The 23,270-nt window shown below is 31.6% G+C and overlaps 1 protein-coding gene across 1 annotated transcript; it reads right to left on the minus strand.

Moving 5' to 3' along the window:
- Positions 1-784: 784 nt before the first annotated feature.
- Positions 785-22,086, minus strand: LOC110996080 (protein croquemort). The gene is made up of 10 exons (XM_022263591.2): positions 21,860-22,086; positions 16,259-16,438; positions 9,572-9,697; positions 7,840-8,049; positions 7,072-7,280; positions 6,348-6,456; positions 5,936-6,096; positions 4,087-4,191; positions 1,917-2,064; positions 785-1,373 (listed from the first exon to the last, which is right to left on the minus strand). The coding sequence occupies exons 1-10, from the start codon at positions 21,971-21,973 to the stop codon at positions 1,242-1,244; spliced, it is 1,494 nt and encodes a 497-aa protein (XP_022119283.2). The 5' UTR covers positions 21,974-22,086; the 3' UTR covers positions 785-1,241.
- Positions 22,087-23,270: the final 1,184 nt, after the last annotated feature.

A 23,270-nucleotide genomic window follows, 5' to 3' on the forward strand; every position in this document is an offset into this window, starting at 1 on the left:
GTTTCTGCGAGATAAGATAGTTTAGAGTCCGTGATAAAAAAAGGGATGAATCTATATGAGTAGCAAGCAATGGTTGTAGGGGGACCTAGGGGTAGCTTTTTACACTTCGCTTATAATAAATTGCTCACGCACGTCATGTCAACCAGAGTCTAGCAGGGTATTTTCTGCTGATAGGTACATAGCGACTGACAAGAGATGCCGCTAGATTGATGTCGCGAGGATTCTGAAATCTCGAAAATCTGGCGGGTTTGTAATTCTCAATCCCACGAGATCTCGAATTTTATGATCGTGACTCGAGATTGCATTCCCTACTTATTTCTAATTATAAACTAAACTAACAAATCTATTCGAGGGCTACTTTTTAACGTAAAACCTTATCCTATATTTTGATACAGTTTCTAAAACCTTAACAGGAATGTTCTCACAACGCACTTGGTCAATAATTTCCGAAAATACAGTTTTCAAAACTGTTTTATTTTGAATTAATACATTAGCCCCTTCGGGATTATAATCTCAAATACTTAGTCTAAAGCTCGGTTTCAATATCCATAAAACGCGTCGTAGTTTTTTATGAAACGGTTTGACTCGTTTTAAAGTCGTAATTTCAACTTCACTTACAAATGTCGTTTTTACTTATCTTTTAAGTAATTTCATATGAATTATTGTCATGAGGATTTAAATTTGACTTTTAAAGAAAAACACTTTTTCAACGGATTAAAGTTATGTATGTATGTGAAACGTCGGTTAAATTTAAATTATGTTTAATTAATTATAAGTATAAATTTGTTAAACATAAATATAAAACGTACCCTATCCGAGAAATACATACATTTTCTTAATATTTATTGTTACTATTCTATTAGCTATGGATTCTAATAAACAATATTACATTGTCGTAATGTGAATCGAAAAACGCACACATATAACGACGTATATGAACACTTAAACGATTGTGTGTTCCTTTTGATTGTGATTGGTCAACATCTCGACACGCTTTATTCGGTCCGATTGACTCTCGTCTTGTTTTACAATCACCTCCAAGAACTGACAAATTTCTAAACGTTTAATACAAACGCATAAAATGTATGCGTCCTAGTATATTTAAATATCGCCTAGTTTACATGCCGCACATGTACACGCTACAAGCCAAGATCCTTTATTAACCATTATATTCATAAAAAACACTCCACCATTGACCGCACAAAATGTCTCAAATCAATATAAAATATCGTCAATAAATGCTAACTAGATTCTCCTTTCTTAAGAAAAGATTGTTTTAATATTGTATCTTCATGTTTATGTTGATTCTTGTTTATATATTGGTGCTTTCTGTATTGCCAAAATGTCACTGCCAACACTGCACAGCCGATTAACTGAAAATAATAAAGCATTACTTATGTGAAGAAACGTTGTTTTTTTTTGTAGAACAGGTGGTGAACGAAGGAAGCAAGTAGGTGAGCACCTGATGTTAAATGATACCGACTGTCTAATAAAAATTGCTACGCTCTTTTCTTGAAGGACCCAAAGCCGAATTAGTTCGGAAAAACTTCAGTGAGCAAATAGATCCACAAAGTGGTGCGGGGCAGAAACTGCCTGCGTGGAAAAGCCCTCAGTTTGTGGTGTATTATTACTGTCTCGATGTCTGATGAAGAAACTATACTGTTTTCCAACCTGAAGCGAGTTTCTTGACCTATCTGGCCGGCCCACAGGCCCTAGTAGCTATGAACGAGAAGCTTTCAACCTTAGCGGCCGGAATCACTTCGTTCGCGCGTTTCTGATTTAACAGGTTTCAGTTTCGCAGTCATTTGTAAGGGCCGATTATAAAAGACGCTACACTTACTTGTCTATAAACTTGACACTTCATTTTTTTTAATACGTCTCGATAATGTAATGTTTAAGATAGTTTAAATACTTACAATAAGTGTATAAAACCCATAAGGCGTTACAAATTTGATGCTTAATGCAGTCCGAGCGAAATTAGCGTATTTCTCATTGACAACAATTTCCTCACGGAACCAAAACATTGGCACCAAGACGTCGGGATCCGGAAGCTGGTTGTTTAAACTAAAAAAAAAGAAAGATGTATACAGAATTATTGAATATCATTTTTCGGGTAAGCACAGAGTATATCTACACTTTGATCTTAGTCAAAAGGTCGAGAAGTGATATATATATCATTCCTCAATCCAAGTTGGTCCCCGTGGGGAATTAGACCGAAACCCTCCAATAATAAATCAACAACAACACAATGAAGAAAACATTACAAACTCTACCCAAGCAAAACGTCAACACGGAGATCACAACATAGAGTGGCCATGAAAGGCCAGAATGGAGAAGATTGGAGGCAAACATCAGGCAAACGGACACGCAAAGTGGAACAAAAGAACAATCTATGAAAAATAAAGGAAAAATAATGTCATGTACGAAAAGAGGCTACTTATTAAATAAATAAAAACAGAGTATATAAAGGTTTACATTGCCTAAATTTATTACGGTGTTATTAATTACTTATACGGCATAGGTTAAGTGTAAAAATCAAAGTTAAATTGATAGCAAATGTATATTTAATTTTACAATTTCACCAAAAGGGATTTTGTGTTTTATTTCTTGTTGAGTACGGTTAAACGCTTAATGGTTGCGACTTATATTTAAAAAACATTTGGTTTTGTGGGTTTGTAAGGCGAAAGGTATTTTTTAAAATAAATATTTTGATCATTAGAATGAATACTGCTTACGTAAATTAATGTTAGTTTGACATAGATAGTATCTGACTCAGTTTTCTACTAAGCCATATCTAATTCCGCATTTCAATTCTTATCTAGGATATTAGGGACCGATAACAATTTTCGGTTAAAATGATAAACGTAATAAACCGACAAATCTAAGAATCGAAGAAAAATGACTAAATAAACATAGAAATATGTCTGCGTCATGACCATTAGGGTATTTATACTTGGTAATTTGATAGGCTTGGTAAGATAAAAAATATATAAAGATAACTTCTCCGTTTTATCATGACGATGTCCACTGTTTGATTGGTGCGTGTTATTAAGGCGGTTTACGTAATGTAAATTAAATTTTGTAAAAACTACAGTTCAAACAAATTTTCATCGAAAAGTTTAATATCTTCGTTAAGAATATATATTGCAAAAGGTACACTATTGAAATTATCTATAGTTTTTGTAATATACGATACACATAATAACAGTTTAAACGGATAAAATTTCACAATATCCGGTAATAAAAAATAATTGTAGGTAAAACAACTTTTGTTAAATATCTAAGAACAGACCAATCTCTCTCTCTCTTGAGTCTGTTGTTCATGTCTGCGCGTTGTGGTCCGCAATCTGGAGCGGACTATCTCTTGTTGCAGTTCTCTGGACGATGAGTCTTTCACTTGATTGGTCCATCTTGTTGGTGAACGACTACATGACATTTTGCCTCCTATGAGTTCTTATTGCTTCTGCATACCATAAACCATAATAAACCAAAATAAAATAAACCAAACCATAGTTGACTTAAAACGTGACTCGATCCGTTCGACAAATCACAATGAAACAAACACAACGTTTCCTCCTTTGTTTTACATTTTAATTCTATATCAAAACACAATTGTGTAAGTACTTTTTGCCTGGTAATTAATATCATAAAGATGTGACCTTTAGGTGATCGATAAGGATGAATTTTTATTATGATTATTTATAAACAATTCTGATATGTTATTAAAACATTGGAATTATCAATTCGGCACTGTTTGTTGTCGCAATCCTCTTTGATGAAAACTATTAATTAAAACATTTTATGATAAATAAATTAATGTTAACAATTACAAAGTAACTTTAAATGTTCATATCGTGTAAACGTTTTTGTAATAAAATTTTACATGCAATTATTGATATGTATGAGTTCAGAGTTTATAATAATTCAATGGCGCTATGAACACTATGGGTCTTTAAATAGTTTTATATATGTGCACACATACAAATCCTTTGCAAATTCACTTCACAAATTTTACACACATTCACATACATATAATATGTTATTAGCCCGTAAGAATTAATAGTAAAACAATTTAGTAATATTTACCTCATGCCAGGGATGTGTCTAACTAAAGCATTTGCCTGAAGCTGTGCAGATATAGCGAGTGGCATCCCTGTATTCATCTCAATAGACATTTTAAAGTTGTGATTCCTAAAAAAGGTAAAATAATTAGAAAATAAACTTTCTATCACATTTCATACTTACATTTAAAAAGTATTTTGTTCAGTTGGCTAAAAAAGTAATTTTAAACCATAAAGTGTAGACATGTTTCTGTTCACTTTAAACCCTGAAATTATATATTTCACTAGGAATCAAAGCGGTCAGCTATTACAACTAAGACCCGATACAAAAATCTGTTTGTTATTGAAATTATAGTGTTCATATAATTTCAATATGTGAATTGACATTCCTAAAGTATATAGAGAGGTACTTAGAGTATCGCATTTAGGTAGGTATGTACTGTGTAATTTGAATATATGTTGGTTATTAAATTTCAAAAGTTACGTTGAATTTTTAAACAAACAAGTAATAGTGTTAGTTATTATTAAAAAAGGTAAAGAATATATACTATGAAGACTAAGGAATTCATAAAAATATATAACGAATGAATCATATAATATGCTTCCAGAAAATTGAAATGGCGCGTCATTTTTTTTATCAGATTATTGACAATATATTATCTAAATCATGATATTACATATAAAAGATAGCAATGTTGATAGAGGTATGGTGGTCATGGAAACATATAGCATAGATTGTTCTATACTACTCTATAATTTTTGGCAAATGGGATTGCTTTAAAAAAATTTATTTTTGAGGCTGCATCGAACAAAAATGGATTAGGTGCGGTTATCGAAACTGCGGGGCACACGTAGTATATTAAGTGTTTAAATCAATAAAAAACATTATCCTCAATGAACGATTTAATCATTTGGAAATCAGAAAATTCGGATAACCTTGTCCGACCCTTTTTATCTTGATAATTTTTGTCTCAAAGCTTTATCGAAATCGAATAATAAAATAAATAAACGACGTTCTTTGTAGTTATCATAATTCTGGCTTTAAAATTTTTTGTTTTATACTGCTGATAGCAGTATCTTTGTAGGATTAAAACTTATTAACTATTTTAAAAAATTGTCCCTGTTGTAGTGTAGCGATGAACGCACCAGCTCTTGGGTCACTGGTAGATTACTTAAATCATTAATTAGCGCCTGTGCACTAGAACCCCAGTCACGAACCCCGAAAGCCTACTCCAAACGGAACCAAACCGAAGTTGGAGAAAGACGTGTATCAATTATTGCAAGTCAGCCTTCAATGCTAATAAAAATATAGACATAGACATAGACATATTATTTATTACAAACAAAACACACACACATAAATACACAACACAGCAGTAATCAAAGAGAAAAATTTAAATAAAAGATATAAAGAGAGGTATATTTTTTTTTCCCTTTCCCCTTCGGTCCGTCTCAAGCATATATTGCGTGTGTGCTGTGGCTGTAAATGGCCCTGGCTCAGTATTATGCTGAGGAGCAGAGTGTTCCACAGCGCTGGTCATTCTGCCAGAGACCACATCAGCTAGTTTGCGCCTCAGTCGCAAAAAAAAGAATATATTAATACTCGGTAGGAAATGATAATAATAGTATTATTGAAACTTAGCAATATCGGTAACAAAGTCTTGTGTAATATAGTGTGAAGTAAATAGGTAAAATTAAAGGTTAAAATAAGAATAATTGTTAACTTTTATTATTACATTTTTTTTTTCTTTTTTTTGGCGGATTAAAAACTAGATTTCGTGGAATATAATATATATATGAATATATATGCGCAACTAGCACTGATAGTAGCGCCATTTCATAGTAATAATTAATTGCTATGTAAAATTACTAACTTGTTAGGAGCAAGTCCTTCTATCTTGCTGGGGTAATACGGATCCATGTCAAGGAAATGTGGTCGGGTCACGAATGCTGGAGCTCCAAATTTACAAGCGGATACATTGAGAGCCCCAGCTGGGAGGCAGTTTCTGTCACGAGGCGCATCACAGTAGCAGGCCTTTGGGTTAAATAATCATAATTTATTTATCATGGAAGATAAGTCCGTCACACGAAAAATTTTTTTTTTGTTTTTTTTTTTCATCAAAGTTAATCTTAAAGGCTAGTTTGTATTGTGTAACAATACTGGTTTAACTATTAGGTGTTATTATCTAAGATGCATATTGAATTGGCGTGTGCCACTCAAGCACATATTATCTATAAAGAAAGGGATATATAAATCATGTCTTACTGATATTTCTCGTTACTTACCATATCTGGATAGTTATGTCCATTATCGAAGAGTGAATCATTTGCAATATACTGCATGCCATCCAGGCCCATATATCTAACTGGTCGATCAGCTATAAGTGTCATATGGCTGAAACATTATTTTGATTTAATGAGATGCTTCTGTAGGAGTATAACATTACACGCATAGACTCATTCGTGGTTTTATGCGTGTTGTAAACAGTTAAAAAATTAATTAACAAAAATTTATGGAATTTACTATTAAATTTGAGTAGAGCTGGGATGCCTGACACAATTATTAATACTTATAAGAGATTATATTTAACATATTTCAATTAACTGTTTATAATAAATAGAAACATGTTTATTTTTTTTTTTATAGAACAGGGGGCAAACGGGCAGGAGGCTCACCTGATGTTAAGTGATACCGCCGCCCATGGACAATCTCGATGCTAGAGGGCTCGCGAGTGCGTTGCCGGCCTTTTAAGAATTTTTACGCTCTTTTCTTGAAGGACCCTAAGTCAAGTCTATTTTACAAGGAAATAGCAAGTACTGGCTACGAATGGTGCTACGGTTATAAATGCTTCGCCTACGAAAAAGCTTGAGAGACACGCTTGCATTATAAACTCGTTAAGATATTATAAAACGATTTTTTTATTAACCGGAAGTTTAACTAACTAAAATAACTGAGTTTTAATGTATTTAATATCTCAGCCTATATCTGACTACATAAATAATTACTCACGTGCACAAATCTGGTGCAAATATACTTAGTTCATCCAGTCCTCTTTGAGGTGCCCACAGCTCTCCCGAGGATCCCTGCAACTCTCCACACTTATCCCGGTAGACTGTTCTATTCGTGTGCTGCCATCTCTCGACCATGCCAAGTTGGAAAAAGTCCTTTTCACCAGTATTCGCCACGAACTCGCCGTCATAATCTATTGAACCGTTTCGCTGTAAAATTCATCTGTATCGGATGGATTTCTATGCTCAATAAGCAATTTATCAATTGTATACTTACTTTAAAAAAGTAATCGGAATACAATTAACTTAACGCTTTCGCGATTCCAAACGTTTTAACTGAAGATAGAAATGATGAAGAAAGTCATGAAATGGATGAAAATCTCATGAATCATTTTTAATCAAGTTATCTTTGCGTGTTATTTATATAAAACTTATTTATATATAAGTTCTAAAACGCTTGCTTCAAATACAAGAAAATATGACTTTACAAAATATTACACACAAACATTAATTAAAACTAGCAAAAGACACTTTAACCAAATTGAAAATTATTTAGTTTCAATAAATAGATTTTATTACATTTAATTCGAAATATTGAATGTTATACAAGTTAAAAAAATGTTTGTTATTAAGATTTAAACAAACATTATTGTTTACTAAATTAAAAAAGGAGTTAAACGTAGCGACAGACACAGAGTCAAATATTTAATAAAAATGAACTAAGGCTAATCTAAAACGATACATTAAAATTATAAAGACAAATACTCACAGTATACAACCAGCCGAATTTATCGAACGGAATATCGTACGGTAAATTGGGTATTCGATTTGCTAAATTGAGCAACGGATCCTCGACACCATCAAACAACCATGACGAGACATTAGCTTTCATAAATATGTCCCTGTGAGAAATGCGCATAATCATGTCGACAAATACACGCAACATAACACTCTCGTTGCGAAGCGCGTAGGCTATCGTCTGTAACAAGACTTTGATTTAGTCATTGTAACATAGAATTAACGAAAACGAATAAGCCTAATCATTTTTTAAAGGTTATTTGGGGCAGTCGGATTGCGGCATCTGGCACTGGATTATTTCCGGTCATAATAAGGGCGTCATTATGCGAGCATTTCTTTCGTTTCTATGGGTGAGCAAGATGAGTTCGTTCGTTAAAAAATTGACATAATTGTATTTATAAAATAAATGTAACTTGATCAATTAAGTTGTGATTTCCATTTATTTCATCTCTATCTATAATATCTCTATACATCCATACAAAATATCTATTTAACAAATTAAATTAAATTTTTCTTCTGTAAAATGCAACCATTCCATCAGTATTTTCTTATCAAGTTGTCACGTACTACTATCGTCAGTAAACCGACTTTACAGACAACCGTTTTTTTTAACTGTTTTAAACATGAACTATGTACCACAGAATAATTGTTTTCTAGGTACCCTCAACACAGGGCCTCCCTAGTGTGGGGACTAGTGATAATGAATCTTGTTACAACCCTTTTGTCATAAATAAAGTTTTAATTATTATAAGAAATCTGTATCATATCATCAAATCTGTAATATATTCAATATGATTCGTGACTATATCACACTATTATTAATCTACTATGATTAATAACTGTATTATTCTTTCTATAATTTGTTATTGTTTTTTCAATATAATTACTATATTACTTTGTAATTGCTGTTTAATTGTTAAGTAATTGAATTGAACCTTTAACTGTGTTTAAGTTATAATAGACATTTCTATTAAACTATTTAATCTATTTATTTGCATGTGAAATAAATGAATAATTAAAGCATTGGCTGACAATGATGAATAATTGAATAATTTTATGTAATACGAGTGGATTTCAATAAAAACTTTTAACAAGGAAGTAATTATCTTTTATTAAACGTTATTTTATTTTTTTACCTTTCAGAAGCTAATATCCCCTTTTAAAATGTTTCTTAGAATTTTTTATAGGTATAAATGGTTATTTGATAGTCAATGGCGATATAACAGGAATCATTATTAAACTTATTCCCAGAGGAGCGGTGTTAGGCTAGTGTCTTAAGCGTGCGACTCTCATCGTTAAGGTCGCACGTTTGATCCCCGGCTGTACACCAATGGACTTTCTTTCCATGCATTTATCACTCGTTCTAACGGCGAAGGAAAACATCGTGAGAAAACCGGCTTGCCTTAGACTAAGGAATTCGACGTCGTATGTCACGAGCAACAGGCTAATCAAGGCTTGTCAAGCTGATCATGAAACCTGATTTATTGTTTTTTTTATATTTTTCTACTCAAAAGTCATGCATTAGCGTGTATATATGTGTTTTCTGTATATATTTATTATTGTAAGGAGAAGGAATACATCTGAGCCCTCTGGCATTGAGAGTGTCCACGGGCGGCGGTATCACTTAACATCAGGTGAGCCTCCTGCCCGTTTGGCCCCTGTTCTAAAAAAAAAGCATCATCAGATTATATTAAAATACATACCACAATAATGGGATTAATGCTGGTCACCAAGTCTGAGAGGCTCCCATTTGACATTTCAGGATGGTAATACCAGTATCGTTGGTTTCTGTATGTCACCGTATTATTTTCATTCCACGTTATATTCACCTGTAAAAAATATATAATAATTTTAACTACAGTTTAATCCGTTAAAAGTGGATTCGCAACAAAAAGTAAAAGTAATATAACTATCTATTTAGCCTTCCAAGTACAACTGCCTCAATGCCAGAGGGCTCGCGAGTGTGTTGCCGGCCTTATATGTTTGTCCGCAAAGTTCTCGGAGTCAAGATAAGTCGGTATGCTTCTACTTAGGCAACCAAGGGACACAACAATAGGATAATTAATCATATTGGGATTTCAGTAGTACATGTTGGTAAGTAATGGTTTTGTTATAAGCACTTAATAAAGAAAACCAAAATAATGGCCATATCTATTAATTATTATCTAAAACGTAATACTAATTCGATATCAGAAAAACAAAAACAAACTTTTGTTTATGAGGTTACTTAAGTGTATATGTAAAACAAAAATATCAAGGAAGAGATTTCAAAAATCACTTTTAAAAAAACTAGTTTTCGATTTCAAAATTATTTAAATGCTTGTATATCTTAATGCATAGCATATAATGAATAAGTAAACGCATACAACGAGTAGTTTTATAGATATAAGTAATATTAATAAAATAATTACAGATTAAGTCTTTTATTAATATTACTTTTACACATTTAAAGAAAAACACTTTTTTAGCGGATTGAAGTTATGTATTATTGTATACTTATAATTATTTAAACATAATTTTAAATTTAACCGACTTGACGTTTCGCGTGCTTTACAGCGTGCATGGTCACGGTGACCACCACGGGTAAAGCGCTTATAAGTTTACAGTTTTTTTTAAAGTAATTACAATAAGTTTAAATTACAGATTAAGTTAATTGTGCCTTTAAGATATTTTGATACATTAAACATAATATATACGGATCAAAGTCAAATTGCACTATTTAAACTGCATTTTTTTCACAGTATTCAATTCTTTTCCTTTTTTTCTTTTATATATGAAAAGCCAAGTGGTAGAGCTATAAGGATATACAATATACATAATATATACAACAGGCTCAAGTAATTGACTAAATTAAGTGCTTTTAGATAATAAAACTATTCTAAGCATATCTTTATTGCTCCATTATTGAACGACTTTTTAATTTAATTTACAAATTTCAAATAATTAATACAAATATGTCAATAATCAAAAGATAATTTTGATTCTAGTTAGTACCTATACAATCTAAGGCTCTTTCTCATTTTGCTCACTCAGGCTTTCTTAGTTTTATAGGCGATTTCTTTACTCATGGGAGTTACGCCCCGAAAGAATAGCCAGACGCATGCACTCTCTCCGACAGTTCCTTTTCATTAATTCGTTTCATAGCAATTGATAAAATCATGGATGTTAAGCCCCGAGAGTATAGCTAGATATAGACACTCTTCAACTGCTTCTTGGCATTCATTCGTTTCATAGCAATTAATAAAATCATGGATGTTACGCCCCGAGAGTATAGCCAGACATAGAGACTTTTCAACTGTTCCTTGGCATTCATTCGTTTCATTGCAATTAACTAAATCGTGGGAGTTACGCCCCAAGAGTATAGCCAGACCTAGGCACTTTCTTCGACTGTTACATTGAATTCATTCGTTACATAGAAATGAATATCTAATTATTTCGCTAATATAGAGAAAAACCCTCTATTATTTATAGCAATCATGGTACAGATTGGGTATATTATATGGGTTATAAAGCTGTCAGCTTTTACGATTGCATAATTTGAATTAATAAATCAGTAATAAAATAAGGAAAAATATGTTGAATGTATTACATAAAGATTTAGTTGATAAAAAGAATTTAAAATAATTAATTAATATATAGGTGTCATTAACGTTTGTTTTACATAAAGATTTTAATCTGTACAAAATATATTTTAATTCTGTTTAAAAAATGTAACCTTTCGTGTTATCAGGACTGTAACACATTGAGATTTTGATGTTAGATTAGGATTCGGCGACTCGAATAATAAAATAATTATCAAAAAATCTTAACTTCGTTGTTAAATATAATTTTTAGTGTTGTGGGGAAGAGAAGCTGGTTTAAATAAAATAACAGGTAATATATACATGCTGCTATTTCACTCAGTCTTTCCGCCCTAATTAATAACAAAGAGCTCGTAGGCCAGGCCAGGTGTCTCTCTTAATCTATATGTTCCCTGTGAGATTTACAACAGCTGATAATTATGACTATCCAATTGGTCAGCTGCAACACCGGGGGCTAGCGCGTGCGTTGCCAACCTCTTGGGGAATGGTACGCTCTGGCAGTTGGTTTCATAAAGTGCCATACAAATCGCTGTATTGTGAAATACAGGCGTCGAGATGGAAAGGATGGTATTTTGTATTCGCGCCTATTCAATAGGTCAGGACTCAGGTGCAACTTGAGCGAAATGGATCAGGCCGCTGAAGTAAGCTCACTTAAGTTGGCCTAATTATTAGGCACGAGTTGGTTTGGTTGAGCAGCGGAGTGGGGTAAGTGTTGCAAGTCTCAGATTTTTTTATGGTGGAAAGTATAGAAAAGGTGTACGGTATTTGGAGACACGCGCCTGATGATACCAAAAAGTGGTTGTATATTAGATAAATAATTTGTATAAAAATATGAAATGTTTTTCTGTATTGGCAAGTTTTGAAACGGCAAGTGCAGACCAATATATTTTACAAAGTTCGATAAATAGTGTTTACTGATAGAATCATTTTTTTTAATTTGCTTACCTACCGAATGTGAATTATTTTTCAATGTCTTTAATCATACATTATATAAAAATAAAGCTCACAATTTTGCTCAGAATTACTACCACTTGAAAGATACGCGGTAGAATCGAGATATCGCGACGAAACCGCAGGTACATGTAATGTGTAAGAGTAATGGTTGCAGCTCCTTACAAACGTTGTGTAAAAGAAAAAACTTGGCGATTAAAAAGAGTGGCTGAGAGTTTATTGCCAGTTCTCCTCTTCCGTTTTACGCCCTTGATTTGAGAACTGGCAGTAAATGTAAAATTAGAAGCATTTAATGTATATTTCTTTTTACCTATATGAATAAATGATTTTTGAACTTGAATTTGAATTGTTATACTTGTAATGAAATAAATGATCATTGAAATCACTAAACATTAGCAGCGTTTTACTCGTAAACACTGTAATATATAATATAAGAATATGCACTGCACAGCACAGAAAAAAGTGGATACGCGTAAAATATACACAAATCCCATCGTTCATGCTTGAAAACTATTTTTAGCATCAGAATAAAACCTTTTTTCTCACTAAACCTTAAACCCTCTGCTATTTAGAGCAAATAAAATAAATTATATATCAATAAATAAATAAAACACATATCTAATTGGTTGACAGCCTATTATGATTCGTAATAGATTATATAACTATTTAAATTTCAAATGCGTATTTTATGTTATCACTAATGCAAGGAATATGAAGACTGTTTATCTCAAAGCGGCTAATACTTGATTTATTTCAATAATAATAAATATATTTATATCCGGTTACAAGGGGTGGTGTATTGTGGTAGACCACATCGTTAAACACGCAGTTCCTTGTTTACGTTACATTAATTGGTAAGGTAGGATTTTCTGACTGTTTATACAATTTAAAAAATAAGTACCTTCTTGGAGTGGATATTTGACTAAAAAAAACAATATAATAATTTTTCTTATTATTTCTGAGGAAACCCATATCTCAAAGCTGTAGATTCTTGATTTTAATTAGTCTTGCGATATTCCTGATATCTGGCTATTAGTTTTCAGGGATTTTGTTTAAACATACATACACTAATGTATGTATGTTACCATACGTACATAAGTATATGGTAACATAGAAAATTAATTATGTAGTAACATAACAAATATCTAAACCAAACCACCAGACCTAGTTTCGCATCACATACTTTTCACGATGGATAGAATGGATGGATAAGGCCGCCTTTGGCCAACACGACTATGTGGAACCAGCTGCCCACTGAAGTATCCATAAAACATAGCTGTCTTTTTTTTATAGATCAGGGGGCAAACGGGCAGGAGGCTCACCTGATGTTAAGTGATACCGCCGCCCATGGACATTCGATGCTAGAGGGCTCGCGAGTGCGTTGCCGGCCTTTTAAGAATTTGTACGCTCTTTTCTTGAAGGACCCTAAGTCGAATTGGTCTTCAGCCTGTATAAAATAATTCTAAATCTGTTTGCATAGTAGTGCTTGTAGATTGCAAATGAAGCAATTCGTGATAGAACCGGTCTTTTATTCAAATGTCAGTTTTTGTCGATAATGAATTAATAACAGCACGCATGCCGTATCATTATTAAAAAGTAAAATAAAAAAAATGGATATTTTATTATTTCACCTATATTTTATTATTTCGTTGGAATAAATGTAAAAAATGTATATTATTTATTCATGTAGGTATACATGAATATCATTTATGAGTATCACAATTTACACTTATGAACGTCAAAAAGGTCGTCGAAAGTCATTTCCCCCCTAAAATCAAGGGCGTAGAACGGAAGAGAAGAACTAGCAATAAACTCTCCGCCACTCTTTTTAATCGCCAAGTTTATTTACACTATGTTTGTATGGAGTAACCAGTACATTACGTTACCACATGACATCTTAAGAAGTTAATAGTAAATTAAAATTAATATAAATAATAACATAAATAAAAAATAAAGATTTGTCCTCTATCAGCATGGTTAAATAGGAACACGCACTGACATTCTCGTGGGAACAACACGCAATTTTAATAACTATTTTAAATGTTGTTTAATTATCATCTATAAGTTATATGTGTATCATGTTATTCAGTTAAATATTAATAATAATATTAGTAGGGAATGTCATAGCTGATACAGCCGGCCATAGACATTTACAATACCAAGAAGGCTCGAAAAACTATTACCTATTAATAATTACCTAAACGTAGTATAGGGATCGCTAAAGACGATGGCAAGCGGGCGGATGGAATATCTTTAATATCTTTGTGTATGGGACGGGAGTTGATATGGTGTAATACTTGTGTGGGTACGTAAGCGAAGTCTCACCTTCCTCGGACAAAGGATGGCGCAGCTGCAGATCAGACGAAAATAATAAACGCCCAAAACATAAGAGTTTTTTTTCGAAATTTTATTTTGCTACTTTAGAGACTCTTGGGGTATGGGGTTTTAGTGTACCTATGATATAATAGCGAAAAAATGATAATATGTACTTGTAATTCCGGCAGCTTTTCCTCGCTATTGTAAGGTTGAGAAAATATTATAAATACTGTATATTTGTTAAAGGCAACAAAATCGTTAAACAATATTTATGTTCTAGGCAGATCTTATTAACCAGATTGTAGAGATAAACAAATAAAACACATGTCTTTAATTTGAATTCATTTGCTTTTTGAATGTCATTTCTACTATAACACTATAACAATGAAACGCTTTAGTCTTATCAACTACGTTTATGTATAGTATCAATCAATGCTTTTGCATTGATTTTAAAAATTGGTTTTTTATCATATATCGTTATTGCTTGCTAAATACAACATACTTCTTATTCAATACAAGTACATATATAACCTCTATTCATTAAACGTAACCTAGCCATGACTGTGACTTTTTTTCAGATTTATTTATTTGATATAATTAATATCATCAATTGATTCGTCGACATGACCCATTAGCAGGTGAATATGGGCGAGGGATGTTCAAACTAAACCAAATATATATGCTTGGTCGAAAATATCTTTAAAGAAAATCATTGTAATAATATACAATTGTGTTGAATTCGTTGAATTACTAGTAATAATAATTAGAGGTTATCGTTAAAAGATTTCACTGAAAATAATTAACAAACCGATAAATTGGTTATCAATGTAATCTTGACGCATACTAATATTACCTGCATGCTACTGATAAATAATTGCATTATTACACACTAATAATGATTTCAATATCTTGTAATCAAGACTGGCCATGCCAGTAGAAGTTCGCTTTTGTACCCTCTTTTCCTCGTTGTCATATGAGTCTGATAAACCTATGGCGTATTCAGGTTTCATATATAAAATACTGATGACTTTTGGGTTGTTGTCTTATCTGGAAATCGTATTTAGTCTTTATGTCAAGTTTACTTTTATTATTATTATGTTTATTTGACATTGAAGTATGATATATCGTGTAGATTGTCAAATATCAATATCCGGCTGAATTCTTTTGAGTACCTACTTAATACAAACGTCATCAGCTTTTACGACTATCTGTTTTGACAACCAAATATGAGTAGTCCCTCTGATGTCCTGATAACCGATTACCGATTTTGACTTTATTTCAACTTTTTGTTTATGTGAAACTTCGAACTCAGATTTGCGTAATATCTGTTTTGTGATCAATGTTTTATATTTAGGTTTGTGGGTCCAATTGTTTGGTTCATGTTGGTTTTCTCACGATGTTTTCCTTCACCGTACGAGCGAGTGTTATTTGTGCACATAGATAGTCAATTAGTGCGGGGAACGAACCTGCGACTTCGAGGATCGAGTCGCACGCTGAATTTGACTACCAGAGTGCAAAAAATCTTTAGTAATCGTGCTTTACCTTCTTTCGTATCTCTTTAAAAGTATAGGGGCCCAATTGTTGCACATGCAAGCTGACGTTTTTTCCAGCGAGAATGTCTTCTGTATTGGTGATGTTGAACAGAAAACACTCCAGGTACATAGGGATCGGAATGTCCCTCCAGATGTAGAAGGATGTGGAACCTTCTGCGAGTACCATCATCTGTAATTAAAATAATATATATTATTATTCATTAGAGGTTCTCAGTTCGGATTCCGGCTGTGCTAATTAATTAACAGTGTTCAAAGTTGTCACATATATGTTCACATTTAATACAGTCATGATAAACAGCGAGTATTTTTTTATCACAATATTATCCTAACATCACATCTTAAACCAACATGAATGCATAAAAATTCACACAAAAAGAAAACAAATATAAGTAATAAATTAGGAAAATCAAGGTAAAGAATATTATACAAGTACGAGTAGTAACACTTATTATTCACTCAACGAAAAATAATTAAACGTGAATAATATTCATTTATTTATAAAAAACACTCCCGCCCTAATAGGCAACCTTAAATTGATAAAGGTGTATAATAACTGAATAAAATTTACAGACGAAGAAAAAACAGCAAACATACAAAATATGAAAAATAAAACAAATGAACTAGCTACTATAGGTGCTAACAAATAATAGAACTTTTACCAGTTCACTCAAGGGACAATGAAAAGGAACCGAATCATATGTGTTTAGAAGATTAGGCCTAGCTAGTGGGAAAATGTAGTAATGGTGGACGGTCATCTCCTGACACACCCATCGAATAACATCTTTTACTATGCTGAGGTTAGATGCCTTTAATTTTTTGAGTTTAGAAAGACAAAACAGTTAACAAATAGAATAGCGTCGTACGTCGTCGCGAATATCTTAAGGAAATATTAAATAAAAAACATTATTAGCCCAGTCAATTTATGAAAATATCTTATATGTTTTATAGTCTTTTAAATAAGCTAAAGTATATATTATGGGGTAATGTGTAACCTGACCAGGCGTCCCGTTTTGAACTGTCCCTTTTTCCAAATACGAGTCCCTGTGTCCCCGAAATGAACTGTGGGACGCAAAATTGTCCCGTTTTCAGAAACCGCGCTAAAATTTGAGCAGTAGTATATAAAATGAACGTACCCAGAGTTTCATTGTTATTTGAAATCGTCGCGAAATTAAAACAAATTTGTTCTTGTGATAAATATAACTAAACATTTTGCGTACCTACCTACATTTTGTGATTCGTAGCTTTTAAGCCAACTAACTAAATAATTACTTTAAAATTGTGTTTTTTATACTACTACTAATTTTAATTGACCTAAATTATACCAATAATATCTTTTGAGTCAAAGAATAAATAGTCCTTTAGTAATCTATTAAATGTTACAATAAAATGCCTCGTGACATATAAAGGAAAGAAAATTTTAAACTTTTATTGAAAATACACTTTGTAGACAAACATATTACAAATTATATTTGAGATAAAAATGCTTTGAAACATGATACTGATCAAACTAGACTCAACTAGTTGCTAATCTAGTTATATTTACTTTCATTTTTCTTTTTCTTTTAAAGAAACCTTGACGTAGCACTGTTTGACTGTAATTTAATTATTATTTTTTTACATATAATAATGTTAATATATTGTTTTGCAATATTTGTGTATGTGTGCATAATTATTTAGTTTACTCCGGCATTGTTTTTTATGCGCCTATTTTATTTAGCATACTTAGTAGTTTTTTTTGTTCTGGTCTTCACATATCAATAAAATAAATGTATACAAAATATTGTAACTATTTTAAAAGAGTAGGCAAGTGTGGTGTTTCTTGCCTATTGTAATAACTAGACTTTTTTTAAGTTTAACCTTATAATAATGTTTTTCAAATGTGCGCCTTTAATAGGCCCAATTGAAGTAAGTCACCGTAGTATTGCCGAATTGCTCTCATCACAAGCGTACATCGCAAGTGTGAATTCTCGGAGTAGGTACTCTAAGCTCTTTGTAGGCCACAGAACCAAGAATTAACGTCGTACATCCTAAGATAGAGTCAAAGATTTGTTTTGTACTTGCTCTAACATTACCTTATGCTTAACTAAGCCAAAGCCCTCACAGAAGTGATATTCGAGTAATAATTTGATTACAAGTGTAAGAACAAACTCAAGTTTTTTTTTGGATGTTCGACAAATCTGCCGGTATTCTTTGCTTAACCCGTTTCATTGATTCCTAAACTTCATTTACTAGACTGAATAGCTGGAATTTGAATTAAAAATCTAACAAATCTTTTAAATCTCAAAATCTCAGCTAGTTATATATAAAATATATACCCGGCAAACGTTGTTTTGCCATGTTTGTGTGCCAAAAAATTAAAGTTTATAAATAACAAAAAAAACATAATGGATGATTGTAGAGGGGTGAAAATTTAGGGTTGCATGTATTTTTGTATGCTGTATCGTAAATAAATAAAAACAAAAAAAATTGTCTAAAAAAATAAATAAAAAAATTTAGGGGTTTAAACCCTTAACATTCAGGGGGATGAAAAATAGATGTTGTTCGATTCTCAGACCTACCCAAGACCTACACAAAATTTCATGAGAATCGGTAGTGCCGTTTCGGAGGAGTTCGCTTACTAACACCGTGACACAAGAATTTTATATTTAGGTAAGATGGAAATAAAAATATGAATAAAAAAGGATACCTTTGGATACCTTACGATTTAGAAAAATCGTGCTTCATGAGTATTAATTATTATGAGTGTCGAACGATGCGATCAAATGATACCAATTAAATGTATTGATAAATATTTATTAATCAATGAAGTTCAAGTGCATCGATAGCATTTGTTATGATTTGGTTAGAATAGAGATAATTTTCACTTCACTCCGAGCAATGTTGTTAACTTAACACCCACGAAACGTATAGATTAGTATAAAAATCAACTTTTATATTTAATTTGAATTATCTCAAGGAAAACGTATTTTTTATGATACATTTATTTATTTGTCATGTAAAATTTATTTATGAAATGAGACAAAATCTTACTATATATATTCCATTAGGAAAATAGGAAGCAAAAAATGAAGTTTTATTAATATTAATGTATAATAGATTTATTTTTCTAAAAGATTAACTTTTATTCGCAAAGGTAATTTATTTTAAAATTTTGTTTGGAACATGACAAACGAACCAAAGTCTATGCGACTTATCAGGGAGTTTAGTACGATAAAATATCTATTCTAGGATTTTTCACTAAAACATAGTAAATGCGAAAGTAAGTTGTACTAAATTTTTTCCGTATCGCGCATCTAATATCTGTTATCAAATACACTTGATAAGAATGGTTCAACCAGAAATATTATAATATTTAATGATTTTATTATTAACAAAACAGAATTTATTGACAACAAAACAAATGAAAGTGAAAAATGAGATACTATCTGTAGGTCATCGGTGGCTGAAATAATAACTGTATATTATTTATTGGCAGTCAATTCCGGTTACCTATGTTGTTTTTTATCCATTATATGTTAAAGCAACTCTCGTCATAACTTGTTATTTCTTACGTCTTTTGAAGCATAATAAACTCGAAAAACAATGATTGCATTTTGTTGTGAAATATTTACACAAGTAATTAAATATTGTGTATGTCTCAAGGTCATGTTTTTATTTTCGTAAAAATATGTAAATACTAGTAAATTTTGTTTTTGTAGCCATTAAAGAAATTATTCAACCGTTTAAAGGATTTTTACGCAACTCTTGATTCATCTAAGATTAATGACATTAAATAAAATCTGATAAAAAAACGATTTAAAACACACAAAGAAGGTGACTGACTCAAAATCCAGACATAACCTTGTTATTATTGTAGACAAAATATAATATACAAAAAACATTGTCAAAAAAAAAACTTTAGTTAAGTATGATATTAATAACATATCCGAAGTAGAATAAATCAGTTATAAATTCTAATTATGAACGAAACGCAATTTTACATTTACTACCAGGTCTTAAATCAAGGGCGTATAACGGAAGAGAAGAACTGGCAATAAACTCTCTGCCATTCTTTATAATCGCCAAGTTTTTGTTTTATACAACGCTTGTAAGGATTGTAAGGAAAGCTGCAACCACTACACCATATTCCACATGATATCTTAAGTAAGTAATAATAATAAAAAATTATAAGAACAAAGATTTGTCCTCTATCAGCGGGAGGCATGGTGAAATAGGAGCACGCACTTACATTCTCGTGGGAACAACACGCAAATACGTAGTCGAAATAACTAATATCACCGCATACACGAATTCAAGTACATCAGAATATTTTTATGATGTCAATTGTATCAAAGTCTTATATTATACTATACATAGATTAGAAGTGCTATCAATTATAGTTGCTCGGTTTGCTCACCTAGTTACATGGTATACCGAGAGAAAGTTCACTTCCTGCACTCATCATTTTATTATTTTTCTTTTCTTACTAGGGTTAGCGATAGAGCCGCCCGTTGCATCCCTTGTAATTCTGTATGTGTTTCTTTGCAACAAAGTGTGAATAAATATATATATAATTAAAGTTGAAAGGAATTAAAACGATTTGATAAAGTTCATCTTCTTTAAGATCGTATAATATGTAATACGTATGGACGAATGAAAACTATATATTGCTAATACAGTACTAGGAAAAATACACATCTGAACAAATGTTCCCGCCTACCATTTGGTAAGCACGAATTTTCGTGCTTTGTTTAACATCAACACCAATGCAAAAAACTCAGCCCGCACTTATAACCACCATTATAATGCTTAACTTTAACAAGCTATCGTGGTCTTGTGTGCCTTTATTGCCTGGGCGACTATTTAGACCTTAAGATTGCCAACAATTATAAATAATTTATAATTATGACATTATGTTAATGTTCTTAACTTGACATGACATATGCATACCTGTTTTTATATGGCTGATTTTTTATTCATTGCTCTTTGTAGCAATATCAATTATTCTTAGTGAAACCTCTCTAGCTGCTATTGAATTTTAAAATCATAGTATATAGCTTGCACGCAACGCTATCAAATGCACGTGCTTTAATGATAATTTTTATAGGAGTGTTTAAGTATCTCTTGTTTTGCTTAGTAACCAATACTAACTGCAACAAATACTGAATTGTTGCTAAATAAAACTACATATGGATAATCATCACCAATCAATAAATCATCAAGATACATAATAAATTCCAAATTCCTTCTGTGAAAACTAACATAGGAATTTCAGACACCTCTCTTGTATTATGCGGATTAAACTGTACTTATCCGGAGTTGGATATAATATGCAGTGGGATAATCGGTTTTAAAGACAGCTTTGTGAGGTGCATATCATGGTCGTAATCCACTGTATTCTGATTTTTTTTATTATTTGTTTTTGTGCTTATTAAAAATGTCTGTTATATCAATGGTATTTTTTTGTAGAACTTATGTGTATTTTAACTGTTACTTTGGATAAAATAGTTTGTAACATATATAGATTTAGTACTATATATGATGTGGTAATCTTTAATACATAAATAAGATTACGATAATGTTTGCGCAATACAGCAATTAACGGTTTTACCTTTTTAATTTGTGCGAAAAATATACTAGGCCAGCTGCAATTTGAAATAACACCAAACACAACTAACGCGGCACCAACACACATCACCAAAGTATGTTTTCTATTCACAACCATATTACACAGAATATAAATCGTAGATCAAATATAGATAAAAAAGTAATTCATCAGAACGCAGTGATAGTAGTATACCGCGCAAGTAGCTCGTGCCAACTACTCATATCATAGTGTCGAATGCACGCCTGCGCCGATAATACGCGATTTGGCAGATAAGTTCATCTTTAAGTGTTAGGCTGTATTCATACTGAACGTCTAAAACCTGTTCCTGCAGTCTGGACGCAACAGATTGCGATGTATTTATATTTTTTAATTATTTATTGACTTTCATAAATGCAAACCTGCATTGATTAAATTGACAAACGACCATTTCAGCTTTTCTAGCCTTATAGAGACAGAAGAATACCACATTTGCAATGAATGAATGAAAAAAGCTAACAAAATTCTAGTATTCTTGAATTCAGAATTGCATGATTTTTAATTAGTTATAAAAAGGTTTAGGTTTTAAGTTTTTTGCTTGTTATGTTTTAATGGTTTGATTTTAATGTTAATAGATTTCTAGTGTTTTAGTAAAAAATCAAAATCATTTATTAATATAGGTAACACAATGTACACTAATGAACGTCAAAAAAGAAATATATGTTTAATGCTTCTAATTTTACATTTACTGCCAGTTCTCAAATGGGAGTAGAACGGAAGATAAGAACTAGAAATAATCTCTCCGCCACTCTTTTTAATCGACATTTTTTTTTGTTTTACACAATGTTTGTAAGTAGCTGCAACCATTACAACACGCCCCACATGACATAATAATTAATAGAAAATTAATAATATCAATAAAATTTAAACAAAGATTAATTGTACAATGATAGCAATGGTACAAATTTAGATTAGTTAGAATGTATTATATATATATAATAATTAATCAAGTATTTTTTGAAAACTCAATTTCATTGAGTATAAACCTAATAACATTTTTTTCGATTCATGGTAACAAGCAAGATTCATGGTAAACAAGTCTTATCACCGATATTATATTTTGTTAAACTCTTCCTTATTGCTCGGATTAATGAATGTTTTATTATGAAAATATTTGATTGGAGTTTTAGCTATACACTCCAGACAAAACAAAATATCGATATGGAAGGCTATGTAGGCTGATTACCTACGTAACTGGTAAATAAAACTAAACCTAATATTTATTGTTTGCTATATTGTATTTAATTAAAAATTTTGCGCTCTGGTTGACATATTTAATTTTCTGGAACATATTTAATTACATATATTAAATTGTTTGTATCAATCAACGGAACTCAATAACGGAAATCAAAACAATCAATCAGAATATGAAAAGATT

The sequence above is a fragment of the Pieris rapae genome, chromosome 10, assembly GCF_905147795.1.
Source record: "Pieris rapae chromosome 10, ilPieRapa1.1, whole genome shotgun sequence".
In the NCBI taxonomy this organism is placed as follows: domain Eukaryota; kingdom Metazoa; phylum Arthropoda; class Insecta; order Lepidoptera; family Pieridae; genus Pieris; species Pieris rapae.

Excerpts from the sequence above, each read along its gene's own strand:
- LOC110996080 (XM_022263591.2), bottom strand. The coding sequence starts at position 21,973 with ATGGTTGTGAATAGAAAACATACTTTGGTGATGTGTGTTGGTGCCGCG. Across the intron at positions 16,439-21,859 it reads TTTTCGCACAAATTAAAAAG|ATGATGGTACTCGCAGAAGG; the intron begins GTAAAACCGTTA and ends TTTTAATTACAG. Across the intron at positions 2,065-4,086 it reads AGACACATCCCTGGCATGAG|TTTAAACAACCAGCTTCCGG; the intron begins GTAAATATTACT and ends CTTTTTTTTTAG.